The 24,348-nt window shown below is 39.1% G+C and overlaps 2 protein-coding genes and 1 long non-coding RNA gene across 4 annotated transcripts in view; 1 reads left to right on the top strand and 2 right to left on the bottom strand.

The window, feature by feature from the left end:
• LOC134205425 (uncharacterized) overlaps positions 1-2,219 on the bottom strand; it is a 77,747-nt gene extending 75,528 nt beyond the window's left edge. Inside the window, exons 1-2 of one of the 2 annotated variants that reach the window (XM_062680658.1) lie at positions 2,128-2,219; positions 1,361-2,061 (exon numbers count right to left, since the gene is read on the bottom strand). In XM_062680658.1, the coding sequence (XP_062536642.1) occupies positions 1,361-1,447 (87 nt within the window). In that variant the 5' untranslated portion in view covers positions 1,448-2,061; positions 2,128-2,219. Of the gene's footprint in view, positions 1-1,360 lie in introns of both variants that reach the window. The other variant, XM_062680657.1, reaches the window with a different exon arrangement.
• A 1,964-nt stretch (positions 2,220-4,183) lies between these two features.
• Positions 4,184-11,979, top strand: LOC134205426 (dnaJ homolog subfamily A member 1). The gene is made up of 4 exons (XM_062680662.1): positions 4,184-4,339; positions 7,286-7,623; positions 7,687-8,476; positions 11,397-11,979. Exons 2-4 carry the CDS (start codon positions 7,319-7,321, stop codon positions 11,508-11,510), a joined length of 1,209 nt encoding a protein of 402 aa, XP_062536646.1. The 5' UTR covers positions 4,184-4,339; positions 7,286-7,318; the 3' UTR covers positions 11,511-11,979.
• A 4,390-nt stretch (positions 11,980-16,369) lies between these two features.
• LOC134207935 (uncharacterized) lies at positions 16,370-16,865 on the bottom strand. Its single transcript, XR_009978447.1, has 2 exons — positions 16,739-16,865; positions 16,370-16,649 (listed from the first exon to the last, which is right to left on the bottom strand). It is a non-coding gene; the product is annotated as an uncharacterized LOC134207935 (long non-coding RNA).
• Between the last annotated feature and the right edge of the window lie 7,483 nt (positions 16,866-24,348).

Raw genomic sequence — 24,348 nt, 5'->3', positions numbered from 1 at the left:
GATGATAGTGATAGTTTGCCGGAACACTTACTAAAGTTTGATCGTTTGATTCGGGAGTTGAAAGAAAGTGGTGCGGCTGTTGAGGACTCCGACGCGGTTTGTCATTTGTTGTTGACGCTACCACCGTCCTTTGATTCCGTGGTTACTGCAATCGAAACGCTTCCAACCGGTGTTACAATGGCGTTTGTAAAGAAGCGTTTACTCGATGTGGACATAAAACGAAAAAATATGCTGGCTCCTGGTGGCGACGATGAAGGGGCCATGTACAGCAGACACAGCTGGCGAAGGTTTAAGTGCTTTCGGTGCGGTAAAGTTGGACACAAACATGCCGACTGCAATGCGAATTTGTCGCAGGGGTCTGGTCCGAGTGGATACGGTAGAGTGAATTTTCAGAATGGTAGAGCAGACATAGCAATTGAAGAAACACGTTCCTCGGATCGTTTTGATGAGGGTGTTATGGCATCCAAAGAAGATAAGGATATCTTGGTGAAGATGCAGTGGTTTCTAGACTCGGGAGCTACGGACCACATGGTGAATGGCTGTAAATCCTTGAGTGAGATGCGGCATCTGGAGCTACCGGTAGAAGTAACAATGGCGAATGGAGAAATTTTTTTGACAGAATATTATGGTGATGTTGCGATGTACGAAGCCGTTGGAAATAAAAGGAAGAAATGAGAAGTAAGGAATGTCTTGTACGTACCTGGACTCAGCTGCAATTTGTTTTCGGTGAATCGGGTAGCAAGAGCCGGTATGAAGATCAGTTTTGTCGGCAATAAAGCGGAGATCACGATGTGTGGAGAAGCATTGGCTTTTGGTCACTACAATGGTAGACAATATGAATTGAATGTTTTATCTAAATAAAAGCAGCAATCTTGCCATACAATGTAACCATGTGATAATAAAAGGAGTCAGCAGGAGGCAAAAAATTATGAAGCTGAAAGAGCGAAAATGCAGAATATGTTTATGAAGAAGTATCAGACGAAAAATAGTAACGCGAATGGTGAGCAAAGTTAAGAAGGCGATGAAACGACAAAAGAAAATATGGTTTTAAATGATTTGGAGACATGGTATTGTTAGAGATACTTAGCTGGGGACTTTCATCTGCCCTTGTCGTGACCTCAGGGTCGTTTTTCTAATTGCTCTTAGGAGAAATTGGAGGGGTATTGGCGGACGGACTTCCCTTATAATACTTTCAAAGCGGAACACCGAAAAACAAGATTTTAATACGGATTATTCTCGAAATGAAGGTTAACCAATAGTGTAGTTTAGATTAACATTATATATTCATAGTATTTTCGGCATTGTTATAGCCATTCAAGTAATAGAGGAGGGGGGGATAAAGGAAGCACCATTAACATACCGCATTTCTCCTTTGGATGCACTGATGGTTGGAGACCGCCGGTGCGGCTCTGGCTCGTCTTTGATCGTGTCTAGGGCGAAGTTCCATGTTCGCGATGCTGCTCGGCGGATAGTGCCTTGGGATGTGCCTGGGTGAGGCCTGCCAACGGTGGTGGATGCTTTGGGCTTCAGCTGGGCCTGGGCGAGGCACGCCAGCGATGAGGGAGGTTTCCGACTTCGGCTGGGCCTGGGCGAGGCACGCCAGCGATGGTGTAGGTTTTCGGCTTCGGCTGGGCCTGGACGAGGCACGCCAGCGATGGTGTAGGTTTTCGGCTTCGGCTGGGCCTGGGCGAGGCACGCCAGCGATGGTGGATGGTTTTTGCCTCTGGCGGATGCTTTGGGCTGCTGGGCCTTGACAAGGCACGCCAGCGATAGTGGAGGTTTTCGGCTCGACTGGGCTTCGGAGAGGCACTCCAACGATGGTGGATGCTTTTGCTTCGGCTGGGCCTTGACAAGGCACGCCAGCGATAGTGGACGCTTTTTCCACGAGAACCTTCGCACGGCGCCACTGCCGTAATTACAAAATGGTGGCTAGCTCGTCGTGGCGGACTGCCAAAATCACTCCCCTATTCCGGATACAACAAATTCTCGGCTTCTACACGGCACTACACTGCACACGCGACCAAAGTCACCCTTTTGGGTTTATGAGGCAGAAAATTTACACTGTGAAGGATACGAAAATTAAAATTATTTTACGGACTTTAACTTTTTGTCCCAAGTATCTTTCACCTACTGAGCCCCGATGCCTGGCGGCAAAAGGTTTTTATTCCTATTCCTTTTTTCCCTCGGCAACGACCGCGTGTCGACGAACAGACGCAAAACGTCAGATGTCACCGTGACGGAATAACGACGAGTGTGCGTTCACGGATTGTAGAGGTGCTCAAAGGATAGAGGAGGGTTTATTCTTATTTCGGTCTTAGGTATTGGGTTTGTATTGGAAGTTCAATAATTCTTTTATGTGTGATTTTCCATTATATTCATAATTTCTTAGGCGGTAAGTTGAGCTACCATAATTCAATAGTAATATAAAGTTGGAATAACATGTAGAGGTTTAATGTGACCGTTTTGGCCGGTAACAGTATGAGGTTACCAACTAGGAGGGGCTGATAAGATAAATGTAGATAGAACATAAAGAGGGAATAATTTTTTTTTTAAAAGGTCCTGTTCTGAAAAATTGAGTGATTAAGGGAACTTGGAAAGCAAGTTATCGATGCTCAAGTAGATGACTATTCAAGATAGATCTGTGATTATTTTTTCTGTGATACTCGGGTTGACGACTTGAGGAGGGGTGTTGGAATTAAATTAAGTGTGCAATCTTCACCCCTCGTATTCGAGACAACTGTTCACGGCATCATGGATGCACTGTGATTATTGTATTATTGAAAGTTATGTTTATGTTGTCGAATGTAAATAAATAAGAATTGTATTCGTTCGTGTGAAGTCTAAGAGACTGGTTGGATCTTTTCTTTTGTCCGTTCCGATTCACTTTCCCGGTCCACTGTTAATCGTTGTCCACTGTTGTGCCGCTCCCAACAAAACCTTGCATAAGAGGTAAAATACCAAAAAACCTTACCAAAAATAAATATGCAAAATACTTTATAGGCATCATTTATAGGGCTTCAACTAAAAAAATGGCTCCGCCCAATGAGTAAATTGAACTTTATATTTTGAGTCGTTTCAAACTTCAAACGACTTGTTCGAACTTCATTTTGGGTAGATAAATTTATCCGTGCAAATATTTTTTTCTTCAAGTTGGTACTCGTCTGTTCTCGCGAAATTTTTCACACAACCATTATGACACTTCCTTATGGGATTTCACAGCGGAGGAACAGAGACAAGATAGCGGCCATGTTTCACTCAAACTCTGACAGATAGTAACGAGTTTGGCCACAGGAGTGAAGAGTAACAACTGTTGTATTTTGCTTTGACCTTGTCAATTATTTTTCTGATGGCGGACGTTTGACACTTGACTAAACACACAAAAAAATGAAACTCGGTGAACGCACTATGCACGGTAAGGAAAAGGAATCATTTTTCGCTGAACTTGAGGGAGTTTAGTGTGGAGGGCAAAATGAGGCATTTTTTCTTGAAATAAAAATTTTAAATATTGAACTCACTTTTTGTTAGAAATTTACCACTTTTGTGTCAAAAAACGGCAGCCATTACCGTGCGCGAAATGCTATGGATAAAAGAATAAACTGTATTTATTACCCTTTTTATCATTTTCTGTAGTATTTCAATTTATAGTGTAGTAAAATGATGTTTCACCTGTTTCACAAACTTTGTTGCTATCCTGCTCACGCCACATGCGGCTCGATTGTGACTTCGGTACGAGTCTTCATTCAAACTTCGGATATTTTCGTATTTTCTTACAACTTATTTTGTAAGGTTGCCATTGCAGCAGAATTGTGTGATTTTAAGAAGTTAAATTAATTAATTATTTAATTAAAAAGTGTTTTAAATATAATATAGCATTATGAATAGACATTTTATTTAAATTTTCAATATAAGATCGAATGATTTTGCAATTACTGTTTTGTGATGAACTTGTTTCATTATTCTTCAATGTTAATATCAGCCCGGTGGCATCCCTATCTCACACAATAGGTTTGTTTTGCAGCCAACATCACGCAACCGTATCCCACTGAGAGTTCTGTATCCTAATGAGAATCTTATGTGATGTTTGTAAACAAAACACATACTATTATGAATTTTACACTGAGATGTTGGCTGCAAAAACATGGCGTCGTGCCACCCACCTGGTTAATATACCGCAGTGATTGATTCCGAAAAGTATGCGATGGCAATCCTGGCCGCGAGGCGAACTTTCTAGAAATCATCAGCTGAACCGAACGGCGTTGAACGGGCAGTCGGCAGTACAGTTCCAGAACGTTCTCAAGCTTGTTGTTGGTCTGCTGTGTTGCTGCTGCTGCGTGTGTTGGTAAGTGGGGCTTTCAGTATGGGTGATTCTGCGGTGAGGGAGGTAGAACAAAAGATGCCATGAGACCCGTGCCGGAGGAGTCTTTCAGTAGTGAATCAGTACTTCCAGAGAAAAAGCCTTTTTGGAAAAGCGCAGAGCAACAGTCTGCCCTGGTGCATTATTTCCCATAATATTCACAAGCAACGGAAAAGTGAAAATTTTCTAGTCAGAGAAATCAGTACGCTGCTGCGGTGAATTAATCCGACGGAAAAGTGCAAAAATCGATAAATTTCTCTGAACAAGGATACGGGACCGAGCTTTATGTAACGTGGAGGTGCATTGTGAAGAAAATTGCACCCATTGCGATCTGAAAGTTGGGAAATTTTATTTTTGATACCAGAGATTCGAATCAGCATCGTAAGTAAAAAATGAAAATCATCGTCAATAACCGCAAGACTCGGAAGGAAATTTCTAGTACAATCGTTTTATCGCGTCAAGTGCTACGAAAATAAATGCGAAATCATTTCATTTCCTGCAAAATGAAAATCAATTGTCAGAGATTGCTAGTCTGATGAACCGTCAATTCCTGTAAAAATGGATGAAAATTTCTCGGAATAAAACGTCATGGGAAATCTCTTCCGGGTTGCGCCTGCGATCGATCCAAAAAGAGAAACGCCATTAGCCATGAACTTCGGGACGATTCCGTGAGTGTCAGTGCCTGTGTTCGATGATTCGAGAAAACGTGTTCGACGTTGACAACAAAAAAAGATTGCCCCTAGTGGCAGCTTCGACGGCTGGCTGGAATCAAACCGCATATTGATCCCGTGAAGTAGGTTCCCTGCACCAAGTTTTCGACACTGCAATGGCCACTTGAATGTGGAAACATTTTTTTTTTGCGAATAGAAGAAGCATTTTCGTGTCGCCATTTTGTTTCGTCAGCCGTTCGTCCGTCATCGCAGGGTTTGCTTTCATCCTATCGAAGAAACACCTTGCTGTCATGGGCTAGGAAGAGGAAAATAATGTCTTCCTAATTGTCAAAAAGTCCGCTGATTGTGTAAAAAAGACATGAATGAAAACTGAGTCAGCAATTTGTTCATTCCTAGAAAAAAGTACCTCGGCATAACGGAATCAATCTATTTGATCAGATTATGTTTATAAATAGTTCCTAAAAGACTGCAGAGAGAAGACGAAGTCCGTATAGGATAACAGTAATATCATTGACAAACAGATGTACCACAAATCTGTTTGGAGATGTCTTCTTCCTGGCGTTCGAATTTGAAGTCCAGAATCCATAGAGATGAAATTTATAACATTTTGACTCAATATCTTGAGTGCTGCTCACTGTTGCGATTTACTTTTTTCCTTCTATATTGGCATTACATCCCCCACTGGGACATTGCCGCCTCGCAGCTTAATTCTCTCTAAGCACTTCCATAGTCATTAACTATCTAAGGGCCGATTTCTTCACCTCCGCTTAGGCCTTAAACCAGGTTTAAACGTATGGGTAAGCACCGCTTAAGAGTTAAGCGAAGGTGAAGAAATTGGCCCTAAGGGTCGATTTCTTCACCTCCGCTTAGGGCTTAAACCAGGTTTAAGCGTATGGGTAAGCACCGCTTAAGAGTTAAGCGGAGGTGAAGAAATCGGCCCTAAGCCATGTTACTATTTTTGCTCTCGTAATTATTAAAATTAAAATTTTTATAAAAATCACCCCTATTCTTGTTTACGGACGAACGAAACTTTCGAACGAATGCAGTTCGTTCGAATCCCTGCCCCATTTGATTTTGCTGGCGTAAACGAGAATGCACATCAGCTTTCGTTCGAAAGCGCGTTCGTACGTAAACAAGAATAAGGGTGAATATTTGATTAATGAGGCTAACAAGATGACTTTTATACCCAGGGAAGTTGATAACGGATCGGGAATCAAACCCAACCACCTTCAGCATGGTCTTGCTTTGTAGCCGCGCGTCATACCGCATGGCTAAGGAAGGCCACTGTCGCGATTTATTGAGCGCGATGTCAAACACGCTTCACTGATTTTACTCTTGTCACAAAAAAACTTAACAACGACAATAATTAGGGTCTGTCTCATTTGGAGAATTAAACTTAAAAGTGACAGTTCGAAAATTAAAAAATCACCCCGTTATAAGAATGGCTGGTGCTACCCAGCAATTCCAACAGGACATCGATGGAAAATGATTCGATATCTGTCAAAAGTAATCTTGCTCTGCGAGCAGGGTTATTTGATAATTATTGAAATGTCATTTTTAAGTTTAATTTCAGTTTAATTATCCAATTGAGACAGACCCTTAACCAACAATCTGGCATACAAACGTGTATTCCCCTGCGAAAGAATTGTTTTTTTAAATCATTTCCCTTTTTTAATTTGCTAGCGAAGACGAAAATGCCCAAAAAATTACATTCAAAAGAGTTTTCGAATGAAAATAAGAATATGGGTGATGATCTCGCTTAGTTTTGACTCTGAATCAAAAATTAGAAAAACAGAATTTTGTAATAAAAAAACAAACACACATAGTAAATTATAAGATAGGTTTTGATAATCTATCATTAATAAAAGTATAAAAATTAATTTGATTTGTTTCTTATTGTTGTGATTTTATGGCACTGTAAGAACAGACCGATTTTTCGTAAGAGGGATTTGTTTCATGAATATGGAAAAAGGAACAGCTCTGCATACAAAAGTCATATTCCCAAACTTAAGGAGGGTATCTTCATCAGTGTTTTTTTTGTAATTTCGCTATTAGTGAAAGCCGAATACCCCTTATTCTTTTTCCAAAATCTCCTATTTCGTGGGAAATTTGAGTTAGTTCATGTTTCGTGCATAGTGATTGTAAGTTTTATTTATAGCCGTTAGTTTACACTTCTTGTCGGGTCGAGGAAGCAATTGCTATATTCTTTTTTAAGACATCGAAGCAATTCCATTAAACATCTGCTAATTCTGTCTTTCAGAAAATCAAGACCGAACAGGATAAACGGCACAAAATGGTGAAAGAAACAGGTTTCTACGATATATTAGGCGTAAAGCCTGGATGTTCCCAGGATGATCTGAAGAAGGCATATCGGAAACTGGCACTCAAGTACCACCCAGACAAGAACCCGAACGAGGGCGACAAGTTCAAGCAGATCTCGATGGCGTACGAGGTCCTTTCGGATCCGGAAAAGAAGGCCATCTACGACGAGGGTGGCGAACAGGCCATCAAGAAGGGCGGCGGCGGAGGAGGTGGTGGTTTCCACAGCCCAATGGACATCTTCGAGATGTTCTTCAACGGTGGCATGAGCGGACGAAGGTAAGGTACACCCAACTGTCCATGCAAAGTTGCAAATTAATCACTCTGTTTCTGCACCCACAGCAAACGAGAACGTCGTGGCAAGGATCTCGTTCATCAGCTATCGGTCACACTGGAGGAACTGTACTCGGGCACCACCAGGAAGTTAGCTTTACAAAAGAACATTATCTGTGATCAGTGCGAGGGTCATGGCGGTAAGAAGGGCGCCGTTCAGAAATGCACCCCGTGTCGCGGTACCGGCGTGACGACCAAGCTGCAGCAAATCGCCCCTGGTTTTGTCCAGCAGTTCGAGGAGGCGTGTCGCAACTGTCGAGGCATGGGCGAAATCATTGACGAGAAGGACAAGTGCCGGAAGTGCAACGGCCGAAAAACAGTGCGGGATCGTAAAATTCTTGAGGTGAACGTAGAAAAGGGTATGCGCGACGGCCAGAAGATCGTATTCACAGGCGAAGGTGACCAGGACCCGGATTTGCAGCCCGGTGACATTGTGATAGTATTGGACGAAAAGGAACACCCGATCTTTAAGCGTTCCGGTCAGGATTTGATCATGCACATGCAGCTGCAGTTGGTAGAGTCGCTTTGTGGTTTCCAGAAGATAATCCGAACGCTGGACGATCGGGATTTGCTCATCACCTCCTACCCGGGCGAAGTCATGAAGCACGAAGCAGTCAAGTACGTCTCCGGCGAGGGAATGCCTCAATACAAAAATCCATTTGAGAAGGGACGTCTTATCATCCAGTTTTTCGTCGTGTTCCCGGATTCCGTGCCGATTGATCTGGTCCCCTCACTGGAACAGTGTCTACCGGGACGGCCTGCCGTGAAGGTTCCTGAAGAAGCCGAAGAATGCAACATGGTGAGTAGAACATCTACTTAATGTATCAAATGTTTTCAACTGCATTTACAGTAAATTGTTTAGTTCTTGGATTAGAATTCCCAAGATCTAGGGCTGCACAGCATCCGGCATCCGAAAATACACTGATGTGCGGTTAAGCAGCACAGGTGTATCCTTGTAGGATCTGTGCAGTTGTTTACTGCAGAATGCTAAATCAATACAAGGACTGCAAATGGATAAATTTGCAAAGCTTATTGCAAACATTATTTTTCTAGGGTCCTCACAGTTATCAAAATTATTTTGCTACATTTGATCGTGCAGAAGTAAAATAGTAAATAATGCTGGTAATCTGAATTCAAACAAAAAATCACACAATACGAGGAGCATAAACCTCTCTCAACCATTACAAGCCTTGAAGATGAATATTTTAAGCTCTGGTCCCTACCCACCGTAGCCTTCCGATTGTTGCGGCGTGAACGATGGACATTCACATCTGATGCAACTCGTGGATCATTCGCCTCCTCCACGTACCGTCTGCCATCCACCCCCCCACTACAGATGGTACGCAACACTTTCTTTTCCAAAACTGGCTCGTTGGTCCTCCATGGGCATCGTCCAGGCCTTGTGTTCGTAGAGGTCTTATGACATTGTGTTAAATCGGTCTTATGAACGTTTAGTAGATAATCAGTTCGGTACAGCGGTTAACTATATTTGATCGCTCGTCTTGCGGAGTCCGAAGCCACGATGCGTCTTCAAATGTTTTTGCGGGTATTATTTTCGGCGGTCACCAGTGAGCCCAAGTACAAGAATTCTTTAACCATCTCGATTTCGCCACCACCAGCGTTGTCCTACATTTTGTACAAAAAAAATCTGTTCTTTGATTTTACACCATTTAAACGTTTATATAATCTTGAATTTTCGAAATTATCAAACTGTCAAAAACATGCCCGTTAGAGCCACAGTCATTAAATTAGAAGTCTATTGTTCTGTCAATCAAAAAATGCCGGGGTAAGTTGGGTCAAACAGTGGGGCAATATGGGTCATCTCTAAATTCTGCAATATTTAACGCCGGTTTTGAATACCACACATGGCACCAATATTAACTTTTAGTCTTACCGCTTTATCCGCGAGTCTACTCTAACGCCTCTAATGCACTAGATACTTGATTCTATCTCTAACAGCTATTGGAGGGAAATTACTTTCACATTTTAACTGGATTACCTTTAAGAACACACCACGATTTAGCGAAGGTCAAAAATCTCCTCAACCCACACCGCTAACATCCATATTCAGCGGGTAAAGACCTCCCTTTTCCCGACCTTCCAAGTGGAAACGATCAATCTACAGTAGACGTTCGATAACTGCAAGTCATTTAACTGCAATGCTTTTTAACTGCAATTCGATAGTTGCAACAGTTTTGCAGTTATCGGACCGCTAAACTTCAAACTGATGTCAGACTCAATGACAGCTGCATTGCGCTGCACATTTAGATGCATTTTTACTGCATCTGACGTCGATTGACAACCGTTTGACGTCTAGAATGCATTGCAGTTATCGAACGGCATTCGTTAACTGAAAAGTAAACATTTTGCAGTTATCGAACGGCTACTGTACTTGTCTCCCACCCGAAGATTGTAAATGATTCCGGGGGTCAACGAATCCTGAAAGAGATCCGGTTATAGGTTATTGGCCGGACCTCAGCACATGGTCGCTGAGATATTTCGTTATTATATTAGGTTGTTTTGCGCCATTCATAAGTGGGGACTCATTTGAATCATTTGTTTGAGAAGCTGCATAAGTCCATTTTACACAATTTCGAGAAAACAACGAAAAACTGTTTTTGAACAAATTGGCACCGAACCTTTCGATTTCTTCGATACAGATCAATAGTCTTTGGCAAAACTCAACACCCTGGGGGACTTCCAGTGCAAAAACTGTAAGCAGTACTCCACAATTGCTCTTCAAAGTGCGTGGACATATGTAGTTTCTCAAACAAACCGGAAAAAATCCATACATTCCTGAACAAAATTTTGTTTTTTTCGTATTTTTTGTCAGAATACGTATTTTTGGAAGAGGATTCAGAATATATAAACATCTCATTTTGGCCAAAAATGTTACATATGCAGTTTCTCAAACAAACGGTTCGTTCAGCTCCGTGATTTTTTTTTACTGAGTGCTGAAAATTAACCTTCTCTGTAAACACTCAAAGTGAGCGTTTTAATTCAAAGCTCCCATTGCGGAGGACATAGGTGATGATCAGGGTTTGAATTCAAAGGAGAATGAGAAAATCTCTCACTTATCATGTCTGTATACACTCTCGATAGGTAGCATACCGTGAGCGACGTTTTTCGGTAGCTGTTACGATAATTAACTGATTCGGGGGGCTACAACCTATGATAAATTTCTTTTAATAAGCCCCAATTGCAGGGGGCACCTGTTCTGATGATGCATTTCAACTTGTTTTACACAGCTGTACGAAAAAAAACATGGTCCCCGACCAAACCCCATCGGATCGGCCGCCTATCCGAATCATTTTGTTTTGTTTTCATTGCTTGTTATGATTCGAAGAGGTTTTTGCCTCTCTTTAGTCGTCGTTCATTATCTATTGAGAGCGATTTCTGCAATCCCTGGTGATGCATTAACTTGTTTTACAACATAAACATAAACATAGCTTTTAGATGGGGGTTAAGCTTTATGTGATTATTCAGATATAAATTAGAGTTCAACACATATTTTCCGTACTTGTATACTACAAGTGTGAAACACTTGTTTTCAAAGCTTGTAAAGTTGCGAAGAAGTTTTGCCTGTTTTTTAACGTTGTTCGTTATTTATTGAGAGGAATTAGTTAACTCGACTGGACCAGTCATTGATTATACACATTATACACGACACAATAAATCATTGATTAGCCTATTAATATATTTCTCGTTTTTCGTTTCAGTTGGAACTGGATCCAGAGCAGGATCGCCGAAGTGGTATGTATAAGAACGCCTACGACGAGGACGAGGACCACCACGGTCCGGGAGTGCGGGTGCAGCAGTGTGCCACCAGTTAAACGCAAATTGCGAAGCATTGTGTGGGAATGGGACAAAAAAATAACACGGAAAACCGAAGGAACGTGGACGTTAACTCTGTCAGTGTGGTGTCTGTCAGTGCATTAGATGCTAAATTAGGAACTTAGTTTTTGTCTTCTTAACCAAAACCGCCGTTTTAAGCTAAAGAAAAACACAACAACTCACAAACAGATAGCAACACAAGAAGCAGCAACTGTTAACAAGTTTGAGGAAAAATATTGGCATACCGAACAGGACAGTGTCCACATTTTTTTCATTTAATTGTTTTGGACGTATGAAGGAATCGTACTTCGATAAAAGTAATTATACAATCTTTGGCAAATTTACTTCGCAAGCTGCTCTCCATCATTCATTCCAAAAGAGAAAAAACTAGAAGCAGATCAGCAACATCCCATCTATTTTTGCTCTTATCACCCAATAAAGGAGGTATTTTTTGTTCAGAACTATTCATTATTGTGTTTCAGTTTTGGTCTGGTGAAAATCAAACCATTTTCCCTCGAGTGTCCTCCCGACTACATACTGACAGGTTTTCATTTTATCTCCCTTCCCCCGGAAGCCCTCTGAACCTAGCATATATTATCGTCAAAGAACATGTAACTTATGTTTATCCAATTTATTTATGTTTTCTACTCTATCCAAGCGGTAACCTTGCGCAAACCTTTCTCTGATTGCGAAAGGCTGTGCCAGGGAGATGTCAGTGAGATGTAAGAATTAAATGTGTGAGACACATAGTTAATTGAACGTAAACGTGCGTAAAACATAAGCAACCTATACGTTAGCTTACTATTCAACCAGCCGCTGAATAGCTGAAGGAATATTTAATGGGCAACACACACAAAAAACTTAAATCATATTACATAGAACGAGGAAACAAATACTACTATTCTCTGAATGAAAGCGACAAGTAAAATGGCAGTTTTGAACTTTCTACTCTTCGTTTAAAAGGAATTGGAGAGGAAATAAAATAGGAATACTACCTAAATAAAACAATACTTTATGACTGTCTGCACTTCCAATTGGACGAAGGCTTTTGTTCTATGCTGATGACCAAACCATGCGTCTTTTACATATTAATAGCAAAAGGTGAGTTTAATCAAAGGTAATTTTCTATATTTCGGCTATTGACCACGAACCGACGCCTTGAAGGAACGGTTAAGTTGGTTGCGGAGTGTTGCTGAAAGTCCCAGGTAGTAGACGACGTCACAGTATGAGAAGAAAGGGAAAACTTATCTGAAATTGTTTCTTAATAGCAACGATTGTCCTAAACAAATCTTAAATGCCCTGAAAATAAGGTTTGTACTTACAGGATCACGTAAAACTGAATGAATAAAATTACAAATGCGCCGAAAATGGTACCTACACGGTATATGAGAAATGTCGACATTGACAATATCAGAAAAGATTCATTTGTGTTTCGTTTGACTAGTTACCATAAGAAATTCTAACTTCCCTAATATAGTCTCCCCCCAGCGTCAGGTGAACCAGGGCTGACAATAGTCATCGTCGCAGCAAGAAAAGCCACAGTAGCGACGAGTTGTATTGTCTTCATTGCTACTCGACGCATCGTCAATAGAGGAGGAGAAGACCACCAGCTGTCATCGAGAGAAAAAGTAGAATCATTGAAATTTCACACGGTGTGGTATAGAAAATGAAGTATATTTTTGTTATAAAACAAAAATTAAGGACGTTTCTCAACAAAAATCTTAGTTTACGGGGTTAGAATTTTAAAAGCACACAAAATAGACATGATATATCGATTTTTATATTTTTTCGAATGCATAAGATTGTTGAATTTCTAACCCCAAAAACTAAAAATTGTTTTGTTAAATATCTTGGCTGTGCATATGCACAGCATATGTTTCGAAATGGACAAATTGATATGAAATTTGCGAAAAAGAATCCACGTGTCTTGGAGGGACTCGAACCCTCAACCTCCTAATCTCTAGATAGGCGTGATAACCCCTACACAACAAGACCACTTAAAGGTCACGTTTGCGGAAAAGCCATCAGAATCCGAGTACCAACCTCCACCGCGGTTAGCTCTCTTTTTTGCAAATTGAATATCTTTCGGATGCTTGATTTGCCCAATCTCCACATTTGCTTTACTGTTGTATATCCACGCCTATCTAGAGATTAGGAGGTTGAGGGTTCGAGTCCCTCCAAGACACGTGGATTCTTTTTCGCAAATTTCATATCAATTTGTCCATTTCGAAACATATGCTGTGCATATGCACAGCCAAGATATTTAACAAAAAAATGGTTTTCGTACGGCCGAGTTGCCGAATAATATGCAATTAATTGTAATCAAGTGTCGGTCTTTCACCGTCATTAGTCGTCTGAGTACACGCGACCGTTTACGCAAAGGCAATCAAACTCATCAAATGCTTTAGCCAAGCAAGCCTTTGGCACAGCAGAGTGCGATTGAATTCGCATTCTATACCGTCCCGCCCAGTCCGTTGCTGGGGGCCTGGAGTACGATCCTCTCGTTTAATAAACAATGTGCACTCGCTTGGCTGTGGATATACAACAGTAAAGCAAATGTGGAGATTGGGCAAATCAAGCATCCGAAAGATATTCAATTTGCAAAAAGAGAGCTAACCGCGGTGGAAGTTGCTACTCGGATTCTGATGGGTTTTCCGCAAAAGTGACCTTTAAGTGGTCTTGTTGTCTAGGGGTTATCACGCCTATCTAGAGATTAGGAGAATGCGGACTCGAACCCTCCAAGGCACGTGGATTCTTTTTCGCAAATTTCATATCAATTTGTCCATTTCGAAACATGTGCTGTGCATATGCACAGCCAAGATATCTAACAAAAAATCCTACGTCTGAGTTGCCGAATAATATGCAATTAATTGTAATCAAGTGTCGGTCTTTCACCGTCATTAGTCGTCTGAGTACACGCGACCGTTTACGCAAAGGCAATCAAACTCATCAAATGCTTTAGCCAAGCAAGCCTTTGGCACAGCAGAGTGCGATTGAATTCGCATTCTATACCGTCCCGCCCAGTCCGTTGCTGGGGGCATGGAGTACGATCCTCTCGTTTAATAAACAACGTGCACTCGCTTGGCTGTGGATATACAACAGTAAAGAAAATGTGGAGATTGGGCAAATCAAGCATCCGAAAGATATTCAATTTGCAAAAAGAGAGCTAACCGCGTGGAGGTTGGTACTCGGATTCTGATGGCTTTCCAAACAAACGTGACCTTAAAGTGGTCTTGTTGTGTAGGGGTTATCTTGAGCGTCTATCTTGAGAGTTGGAGGTCTAGGGTTCGAGTCCCTCCAAGACACGTGGATTCTTTTTCGCAAATTTCATATCAATTTGTCCATTTCGAAACATATGCTGTGCATATGCACAGCCAAGATATTTAACAAAAAAATGGTTTTCGTACGGCCGAGTTGCCGAATAATATGCAATTAATTAAAAATTGTTTGACAAAAAAATGTCTATAACGTTCTAGAGATAGAGACATTTTAATTCTCATTTTCTATATCATGCCATGTCAAATTTCCATGATTACTTTTTCGTTAGCGTTAACTTTCTTCGTGCAACCAAATCGTCATGACGACATCGAAGAACGAAGACTTCATACCATTCTTCTTCAAGCGGCAGCTGCCATGCGAAGATTTTTATTTATTCTTTGTAATAATGAATTTGAAGTAACGTATGTCTGTGGTATAAATGTTATCGAAACATGTATGTTACCAAAGTTCGTACTTTTTGTTTATTTTAGACGACATTATGTTTTTAAACACTATGTCTATAATGACGTGCAATCAATTATGTGAAGAAGCGACGACGAAAATCGTCATAACTTTTGGCTGCATGACTATCTTCGTGGCAGGCATGCGGTGCGTGTCGTGTCGAATAGGTGTCGCGTCGTGCAATTAGGCTTTCAGCGATCGTGTACGTACACGCACGTTTCACTCACACTTTTACTCAGTTTGTTTGCAACCACGAGCAGCTGTCACGGCAAAATCAAATGGGATTGTTTGCAACCACGTACCCGCGTTCGTGTTGGTGAGAAATGTCGGCGAGACCCTAATGTTATGACGAAGACTATATTTTTTAGCTTTCTTCATACGACGAGAATGACTATTGTCAGCCCTGGGTGAAACCTTTCCCGTATTAAATAAAATTATCCAAGCATGAATTTAAGAACCTAATACTATGTTATTGTTCGCACTAACATGTTATTCGGCTATCTAAAATATATTTTGTTCTGCTGTCCGGAACATGATGATTTTTACCAAGCTGTCAAATCGTATGGATTTTCCTTCTTTGACATTTAGCTCCCCTATCATCGCCGGCAAAAGATGTTCCGGTCAGCGACAAACTTTATCTTGTAACTAAAAACTCCTTTGGGCTATCTTGATAAACTTTCTTTCGTGGATAATATGAATAACATGTTATTCAGGCCGTAGTGCGAACATAGTATAAATGGATTGCAAAATTCTATAGACATCAGAAAAAAATATTTTAAGCTCTTTTTAGTGGAATGTATTCAACCATCTAAGACGAGTTAAGTAATTCTGCTACGTTTTGTTATCTGAGGTCGAAATACGTATTTGCGTAAGATAGCAAAACGTAGTGGAATTAAATGGAGATTACTTAACTCGTCTTAGACGGTTGTTCTATAGCCATGTCTGGTGGAGAAATAATTGGAATGGTGAACTGTGCCACAAAAGGCACGATAAAAAGTGTAAAATAATTGGTTATCGTTCCCAATAAAAATTACAATTACAATGTTAGAAAACGACACGCGACAACTTTGCTTGTTGTAGGTACCTAATCAAATTCTTGTTTTCAAGAAGTTTCTTTTATCAGGAAAAACTCATAAAATACACATTCAATTTTTTTTATTACACATCACATACATTTATATTCGCCATTCTCGACACGAACTTAAACACTAATTTGGTTTACAAATTCATATTTTACCTATGTTCAATCCATCCGTGGGCAACCATTTTGTAACAGCCTCATTTCAAGGCGTCCGAAGGGATAAAATCATGGCAAAAATGAGCTTGCGATTCTCTTCAAAGCTGGGACGTTCTGGCCAGTGCCCTAAAGGCACCGGACCGGAAGTCTAAGCTTTCGTCGCCGCCGAGTCATGGTGTTCCTATCGAGAACAAAAACAGACGATGTGAAGGCGCTTGAACAATGAGGTAGATTTCATTGTCTCAAATCACAAAAGCTAAAGAATCTTACCAACAAAAATTGCAAACGGTGCAATTTTTTTCCAAAATCGTTGCAGAGACACTTCCAAACACTCGGACGTCACAAACTGAACAGACCGAACGAACAGACCGGATGCAAATTCGGAACTGTCACACATCGGTTCATTTTGTGCGCAGGGTAAAAATAAGCATTCGGCGATGACGGCTACACGGTAAAATACGATTACTCATTAGCCGCAACTCGTAAAATTGAGTAGAGGTGCGGTTTATTTTTGCGCAAAATGGGTCAATAATTAATTTATAGGCCTTTTCACTAGACGTTTGCAACTGGGTGCTCCCGATAGAGCCGCTTTTGTGCTCTCAAGCGAGTAGCGGGATATTTTGAAATCAATCCCATGAGCAAAATTATTTTGCAGTTACTTGGCTGTCAAACATTTCCCGCTCTTCGAATTTCTCTTTCCATGCTGCATGAAGGCGCACAAATGCGCAAGACTCTACATCCCGGCCAACCATTCGTCAAACTCCTTCAAAGTTATTTATTTATCTAAAATTGAATGATTTTATCTGTAGTTCTTTACACTAAATTGTTCACAAAAATGATATAAATCTTAATGAATCGTTATCACAGTTCATGTAAAGTATGATATCAACGCAATGATATACTTTGACAAAGTATTTCGAATATGAACATCGCTACATCTTTACCACTAAATAAATTGCAATAACGATATGAATATTCATGAAATGTTATCAGATTTCTGATGAAGTACGATCTCAACGTTATGATACATTTTGACAACGAATTTTACTGTTAAACATCGCTGCACCTTCACCACTTTTTAGTTCAACGATGCATATCGTTTCATACCAAAACATCGATGGACATTTTGCGGTTTGTTTATATCCCAGAAATGAAGATTAAGAAATTTTCTGAAAAATGATTTGAACGAATGTTGACTGGAACGACATTCGTGTTTCAATTATAAAAGCCATAATATAGATCCATTATAAAAATTAACCGCAGTTGACGTTTTATATGTTTGCATTTAAGTAAATAAGATAAATATGAAAATGGTGTAAACTGGAAAATAATTTATCTATATGCACGTGATATTCGAATGAAAATTTAAAGGCTTAGAATGTTAATGCAATTTAGCTACTTACAGTCATCACTTCATTGTGGGCTAATGGTTAAGTTCTCTGGGTTCTCTTTATAACATCATCACTTCAGGTTCGATTCCCGATTAAACAAATTAATAGAAAAAATGTAAAAGTGAACCTCTGAAGAACCAATTTTTTGTTTTTGTTGATAATTTTGACAGGTCGATAAAGTAGAAGTGTGAAAAAATATGTCTTTTTGGCGGTATCAACTGATATCGATATTTTGGAAAAGATCGATAACAATTTTCCGTGTTTTGACTTTTGACTAATTTAAAATTCTTCGTGGAATGGCATCGATCGCTATCGACGGTTGATATGAAAACCTTTAAAGATCTAAATGAAGAATTTTAAAGAAAATTGGGTTGTTTAGCTCAGAAAAATATCGAATTTTTGGCAGTTTAACATAAAGAGCATGCTTTTCTGATCTCCAACATATTTTTATTTTGTTTGTAAACCTTTTATTTACATTTCTATACAGCAAACAATAAGCCATTTTAATCGATAGAATGACACTAACATTCATAGAATGACAGTTAGCCCATGCAGCATAAGAACAAATTTTTAGTCCCATATAAATTTAAAATGCAAATTAAAAATAGTTCCGGGGCTCCAAAAATTCTGAAAATTTGGGGTTAGGCCCAGTTTTTAATGCAGATTCAGAATATGTAAGAACATATATACCCCTAAACAACCCAATTGAAGAAATGGTTGGTCGGGATGACTTTACGATGGTTTACATACATTCCTGCTTCAATCAACTGCTGAATCTCATGAAATCTCGTAACGAGTGCATTTTAGTTACATTCTTACTAATTTTCCACTCGAATTATAATGTGAATATATTTGTTAAAAAAATGCAAAACTCAAACTAAGTTTATTTTTATTTTTTCCCCAAATAATAACAATACTTCTCAATATAAGATCTAAAACGAACATAACCACAATATTCAATGTTTGGCTCCGGCACAATAGGTCATTGCGCGCGGCAAACCTAACCTCACTATTTTGACAGGTACTGGTCCTGTTGTTTACGTCTCGGACTTTTTTTTCGGAATTTTTTTGATCCAAATTAAATCTGCATATTTCACGATGTTGAAGACATTCCGTACACGCTTAGATAAGATTATATAAAATTGGGTTTTTATTTTACCTAAAATTAGGTACTGGATGTTTACTAGAAATATCGGTAAAAATTAGCGATAATTCTCGTTAATTTTTACTTACTTTTAAGTATTTGACGTTTTAGACGAGGACGTTATTTTTTACCTTAAATTAGATTTTTGTTGACTTTGTAAACATAATATTTCTGCTGTACTTGTTCTGGCGTTCCGGAACCTCCTGATCCTGCCGCAGGATTCTTCGGAAAACTTATGGTAAGTGGTCGATTAATAAGAGCAGATTTCCTCGTAAATTTGAACTTTAAAAATAAAATATTATAAACTTTTTTTTGCAGAATTCCGGAAAAAGGATTTCTTGGTGTCCCTTTCCTCCCGGAACATTAGAGCGGCAAATCAGAACTCTGAGAAGTATGTAATGAACATTTTTAACCGGAAAACTGCTGTGCCTGTTCGGCCGTTCCGGAACTTCCTGTTACTGTCGCAGAATTCTTCTGAAAACCGATGGTAAGTGGTCGATCCTCGGGTCGATCAATAAGAGCAGATTATCGCAAATATGAACTTTAATAACAAAATATATAAACTTTTGTTTTTTTTGCAGGATTCTGGAAAAAAGGATTTCTTGCTGTTCAATTCCTCCCAGAACTTTAGGGGCGCAAATCAATACTCTGGGAAGTAATGAAAATTTCCAACCGGAATACTTCCAGTATGAACCAGGACTTAAACATGTCACTCTTAATAAGGTCTGCTTAGCAGTGCAAGTTTTCCAATTATTTATTTAGTTGACTAAGTAAACTTTACTTCAGTACAGATAGAAATGAATCAACAAAACTCGCTTCGCAGCGACATCCCTCCAGCCGCGGTTGCGCCCCATCATGCTCGCCACTTGCACTGTTTCTGTCTGGAATTCTACGTCGCCACACACCGTTTTCTTGAACACCACCAAAGATGGTCCTGTAATGGTCCTCCCGTAATAGGAAAATACTTAGACCGACAAATATATCTATTAATAAGATTAGGGACCGCTAGCCAGGACGCTAGGTATTCACATGCATCGAAAGATTATTCAAAAGCGGTAATTTATTCATCATGCATTCCAACCCAAGTAACCAAAAGTTCCTTTAAGAGTACGTTTTTCGCTTAAGCAGCTCAGTGAAGCTGATTAAGTGAAAAACGTACTTTTAAAGGAACTTTTGGTTACTTGAGAAGCTCCCATATTCATCTTTGTAAATAAAAACATGATGATTTGAATTTTTTATTTTTCTTAAATCAAAACACTAAATAACAACCTATTTGTAGGTAATTTTTAACGTTTTTGTGCTACCAAAACAAACATCAAAAACCTATTTTTTGGTAAAATGTAACGACCGAAAATCGGTATTTTTTACCGACAGTTCTTGTTTACCACCATTACCTAACTTTAGGTAATCGATGATTACCGACAATTTAGGTATGTGCACTTTAGTTCGATTATCGGTATTTTTTACCGACTTTTAGATTATCCTATCTAAGAGTGTAAGTTCCGCATTCAAATATTGGTAATTATGGATAAGTTTAGGTAATTAACGATCAGAAAATCCAAAGAATGATAGAAGTATCTCAAAATTAAAATAAAGTCGTCTGTAAACAACAGGACCAGTACCTGTTAAAAGTCGTGTGTGACGTCACTGTGCAATGGAGTATAGAAAATTTTGGCTTCACTTTGACAACCAAATCGATTCTATCCGCACCACCCAGGGTTGCAATCGTCTTTTCAACACCAGTCAAATAACGCAGGTGTGTATCAGCACAGCGACACTGCGTTACCGCTTTTTCCCGTTGCAAACCTGCTTATTTTTAAACGCTGAGTGCACACAGCGTTGAAAAGACGCTACACTGAAAGAAACGGCATGGTAATGGCATGGCCTCCCGAATAAAAATTACCATAAAAAAACAGTAACTTTTATTGTTACAATAAGATAAAAAACATTAAAATTACAATAAGAAATGATGTGAATTTTACAATACATACACAATACAATCTAATGTGATACACCATAAAATTTATTGTTATTGAGACTTTTACAATAGAAAAGTATGGTTGTTAGTTACCGTAACAGTAAGAAAATTCGTTTTTTCTCATACATTTTGAAACACAAAACAATAATTTCTATTGTTTACTTATTGTCATAATTTCTGTTCTAAACAATAAAATGTATTGTTTCACAACTGTTTCTACAATTTAAATGGCTCATTATTAGTTCATATATAGAGTTTGCTTCTAAAGAGTTTGCTGACATATAATCATCTTTCTCTTTCAAGCACGTAACTGCCGTAACAAATTAATACTTATAGGTACTTATTCGTCGGGAAACGTTTCCCAACGAAAATAAATTCTATTTTTCCTATGCGCTTAAAAGAGAAAGATGTTTAGACGTCAGCAAGATATATTGCAATTTGTATGAATTAATTATATTATCAAATTTTTTTGTAAATCAATTAGAATAAAACAAAATTATGATATGTGTTAGTGGATTGTTGTAGTAGGCCATGGACGGTTGATGGAATAATAAATCAGATTATTGTATGCGTCACAACAGAACGGATGTCTTTCATTCAAGGTACCACATCTGGCGACGAGGATTAAGGCTCGAATCCACAATTTTCATTATCAAACACCCATTATCAAATATTTCCCCCGATCTAGCGAAGAAGGATTTACGATTGGTATGAGATAAGTTATTAAATAATGATACAGTGCCTTCAGATGAAGAACCAGAATTCAGAGGATTTGAAAATGTTGAAGAAAACTTTACCGGAATGTAAAAATATATTATACAAAAAAACAAATAGTTTTTGGTTTTAAAAAATTATAGGATAAATACATTTAAACTATTAATAATTGTAATTCAAAATTATATAAAAAAGGAGATGTGGACAGTTGACGGTTGATGGAATAATAAATCAGATTATTGTATGCGTCACAACAGAACGGATGTCTTTCATTCAAGGTACCACAATATAATTGTTGCTATTGTAATAATTTCATTTATTCAACTGTACATATTAACCCTATATTCTTGGGTGCTTTCGATTGCCAGCAAAATCAATTGAGAGAATGATTCGAAACGGATTCCTGGATTTAACCCTATGAGTCTTCTTCTTCATTTACCAGAGTCGAAAGTAGCGCTATCCGACGATATGCATAACTATAGCTCTTTATGAACCTTGCAAAAGGATTTTTTTTTCAAACGAGTTGATAGTTTATACAACGAATCTAGCCAGTCGTAGAGCAAAACCGTTCAAAAAGGTCTCTTATATTTTAGTCTTCTGGCCCTCAGATGCATTCAATCTAATCTACAAGCATTTCAAGTGGTTGAAACAGTGACCCATTCTTACCTCCATTTGACCCATTGTCACCCCCGACGACGGTACTTCTACTGCTACTGATATCGACCCCGTTGGTAATTAAGTTCAGTTCCGCAGTGTCATGGGAAACTTCTGTGATAAATTCCTACGGAATTTACATCATATCGCGGCGATCGCCTTATAAGGGTCAGTGTGCTAGTTTTCCAAAAGATAGGATGGTGTGGAACATCCGGGTGAAGTGCTGCTGACCCGCCTGACGTGCTAGTGGCAACATTTTTGCAACAAGTTTCCTCCAGCGTGAACATTATTTCCGTTGCTTGACCATGCTACAAGAGTCGAGACAGGAGTATCGAATGACGAACTCCGGAGACACATTCCTTGCCACTTGTTCGAAGGCAGTTTCGGATTGTTGTTATCGGTCACTCACATCTGTACACCGGTTGGTGCCTGTCTTTTGGTGGCGAGCAAATCCCAATCGCTGGTGGCCCTAAGTTAGTTTGGTACGAGATGATAATTACTCTCACACCGACGAGAATATCCAACTGGATTTACCGCTGGCACCCTAATCTTCGTTGAAGTTCCACACAATAGGGCCTCTACTATTACGACTTGCAATTCGATTGTTGGTTTACGGTTCACATCCTGATCGCAGGATTCCATCAACTGCGAGTCTGTCGTCTTAAATTTGAGCGTTGCGTATAGCCCAGAGAGTCGTTTATTGTTACCCAGCTCAGCTCCATCATCAGCTCGCTGCCAGACAGCAGCAGCTTCCTAAACTGATTGATCCGGATCTGGATGGTTTGGCCTGGACCGTCGTATTTATTTTCCGTACCACAACGTAGCTGACACTTTGCAAAATTAAACATGATGACCACTGAAAAGAAAATAATACAATTATAAATAATCAGGAAAACTGAAAAAATGAACAACATACCAAGACTTAAAATTGGCACGGGTGCCTGAACATTCGATTTCTGACAGTGTAGCCATTTTGAAAATCGTATTATCATTTAATTTTCATGGACAATAGAAAATATTGTAAATCTTTAGTATGAACAATAAACTCTGTCGGAGAAATAAATATTATTGTTAATTTATTGTAAATACAATAGATTGGTTTATTAGTACAAGAATTTGTACAATACAAAAACAATATTTTTTATTGTCTCCCATAAATTGAATTGTTTTTGTACAGTTCACACCATTCAACTTGAGGTTTTTTTTCTATACGGGCTACTTATATCGAAGGTGAAAGTAAAAACATTTTACCACTTGATTTCTGTAGAACGCAAAAATCATTTGAAACGACTAGGGTAAAACGACCTATTATGGAGGGCTTAAGCGCCGCATCGAAACAAAATTAATTTCGAAAATTCTTTAAAAATTAACTGTTTATCTTTTTTCATATTCCACTAGTCGAATAGGATGCTGGTTACCTCTTGTTTCGTAAATATTACGTCAATTGTGCTAAACTTATGTAGTTTTGATTTTTTCACAATAAAAACAAAATACCGCAATAATAGGACGCAGTTGCCTATTGTTGCGGTATTTTTTGAAGGTCAGTCCTATTGTTACGGTATTGCCTGTATTTCTTATGGAGAGCGATACCACAACAATAGGACCTTAGCACTACCGCAATAATAGGCTCAAAGGAAGCAATTTTTTAACGGAAAGCGTTGATTTTACATCATTTTGAACGGAATTTTATCAAACAAAAGGTGTTCTGAAGGTTGATTCAAAGAGTTTTAACGGATCCATAATTGTTTTTGATGCTGTTATATCCAGGATGGACTATTTAAACACTACCACAACATTAGGACATACACGAAAAGAAATTTCCTTAATGATTGTATATGGCAAAACACATACATTTTTGCCATTGCGTTTTCTGCATAAATTATATGCGTTTCCATAATGAAGGTCATGAGGCATGTCTTAAGATAATCATAACATGATATTAATACATTTCATGTCATTCCTGCATACACAATATTGGATGAAAAATGACATACATACG

The sequence above is a fragment of the Armigeres subalbatus genome, chromosome 1, assembly GCF_024139115.2.
Source record: "Armigeres subalbatus isolate Guangzhou_Male chromosome 1, GZ_Asu_2, whole genome shotgun sequence".
In the NCBI taxonomy this organism is placed as follows: domain Eukaryota; kingdom Metazoa; phylum Arthropoda; class Insecta; order Diptera; family Culicidae; genus Armigeres; species Armigeres subalbatus.
Note: the sequence above shows the minus strand (reverse complement) of the source record. Positions and strands in the feature narration are given on the sequence as shown.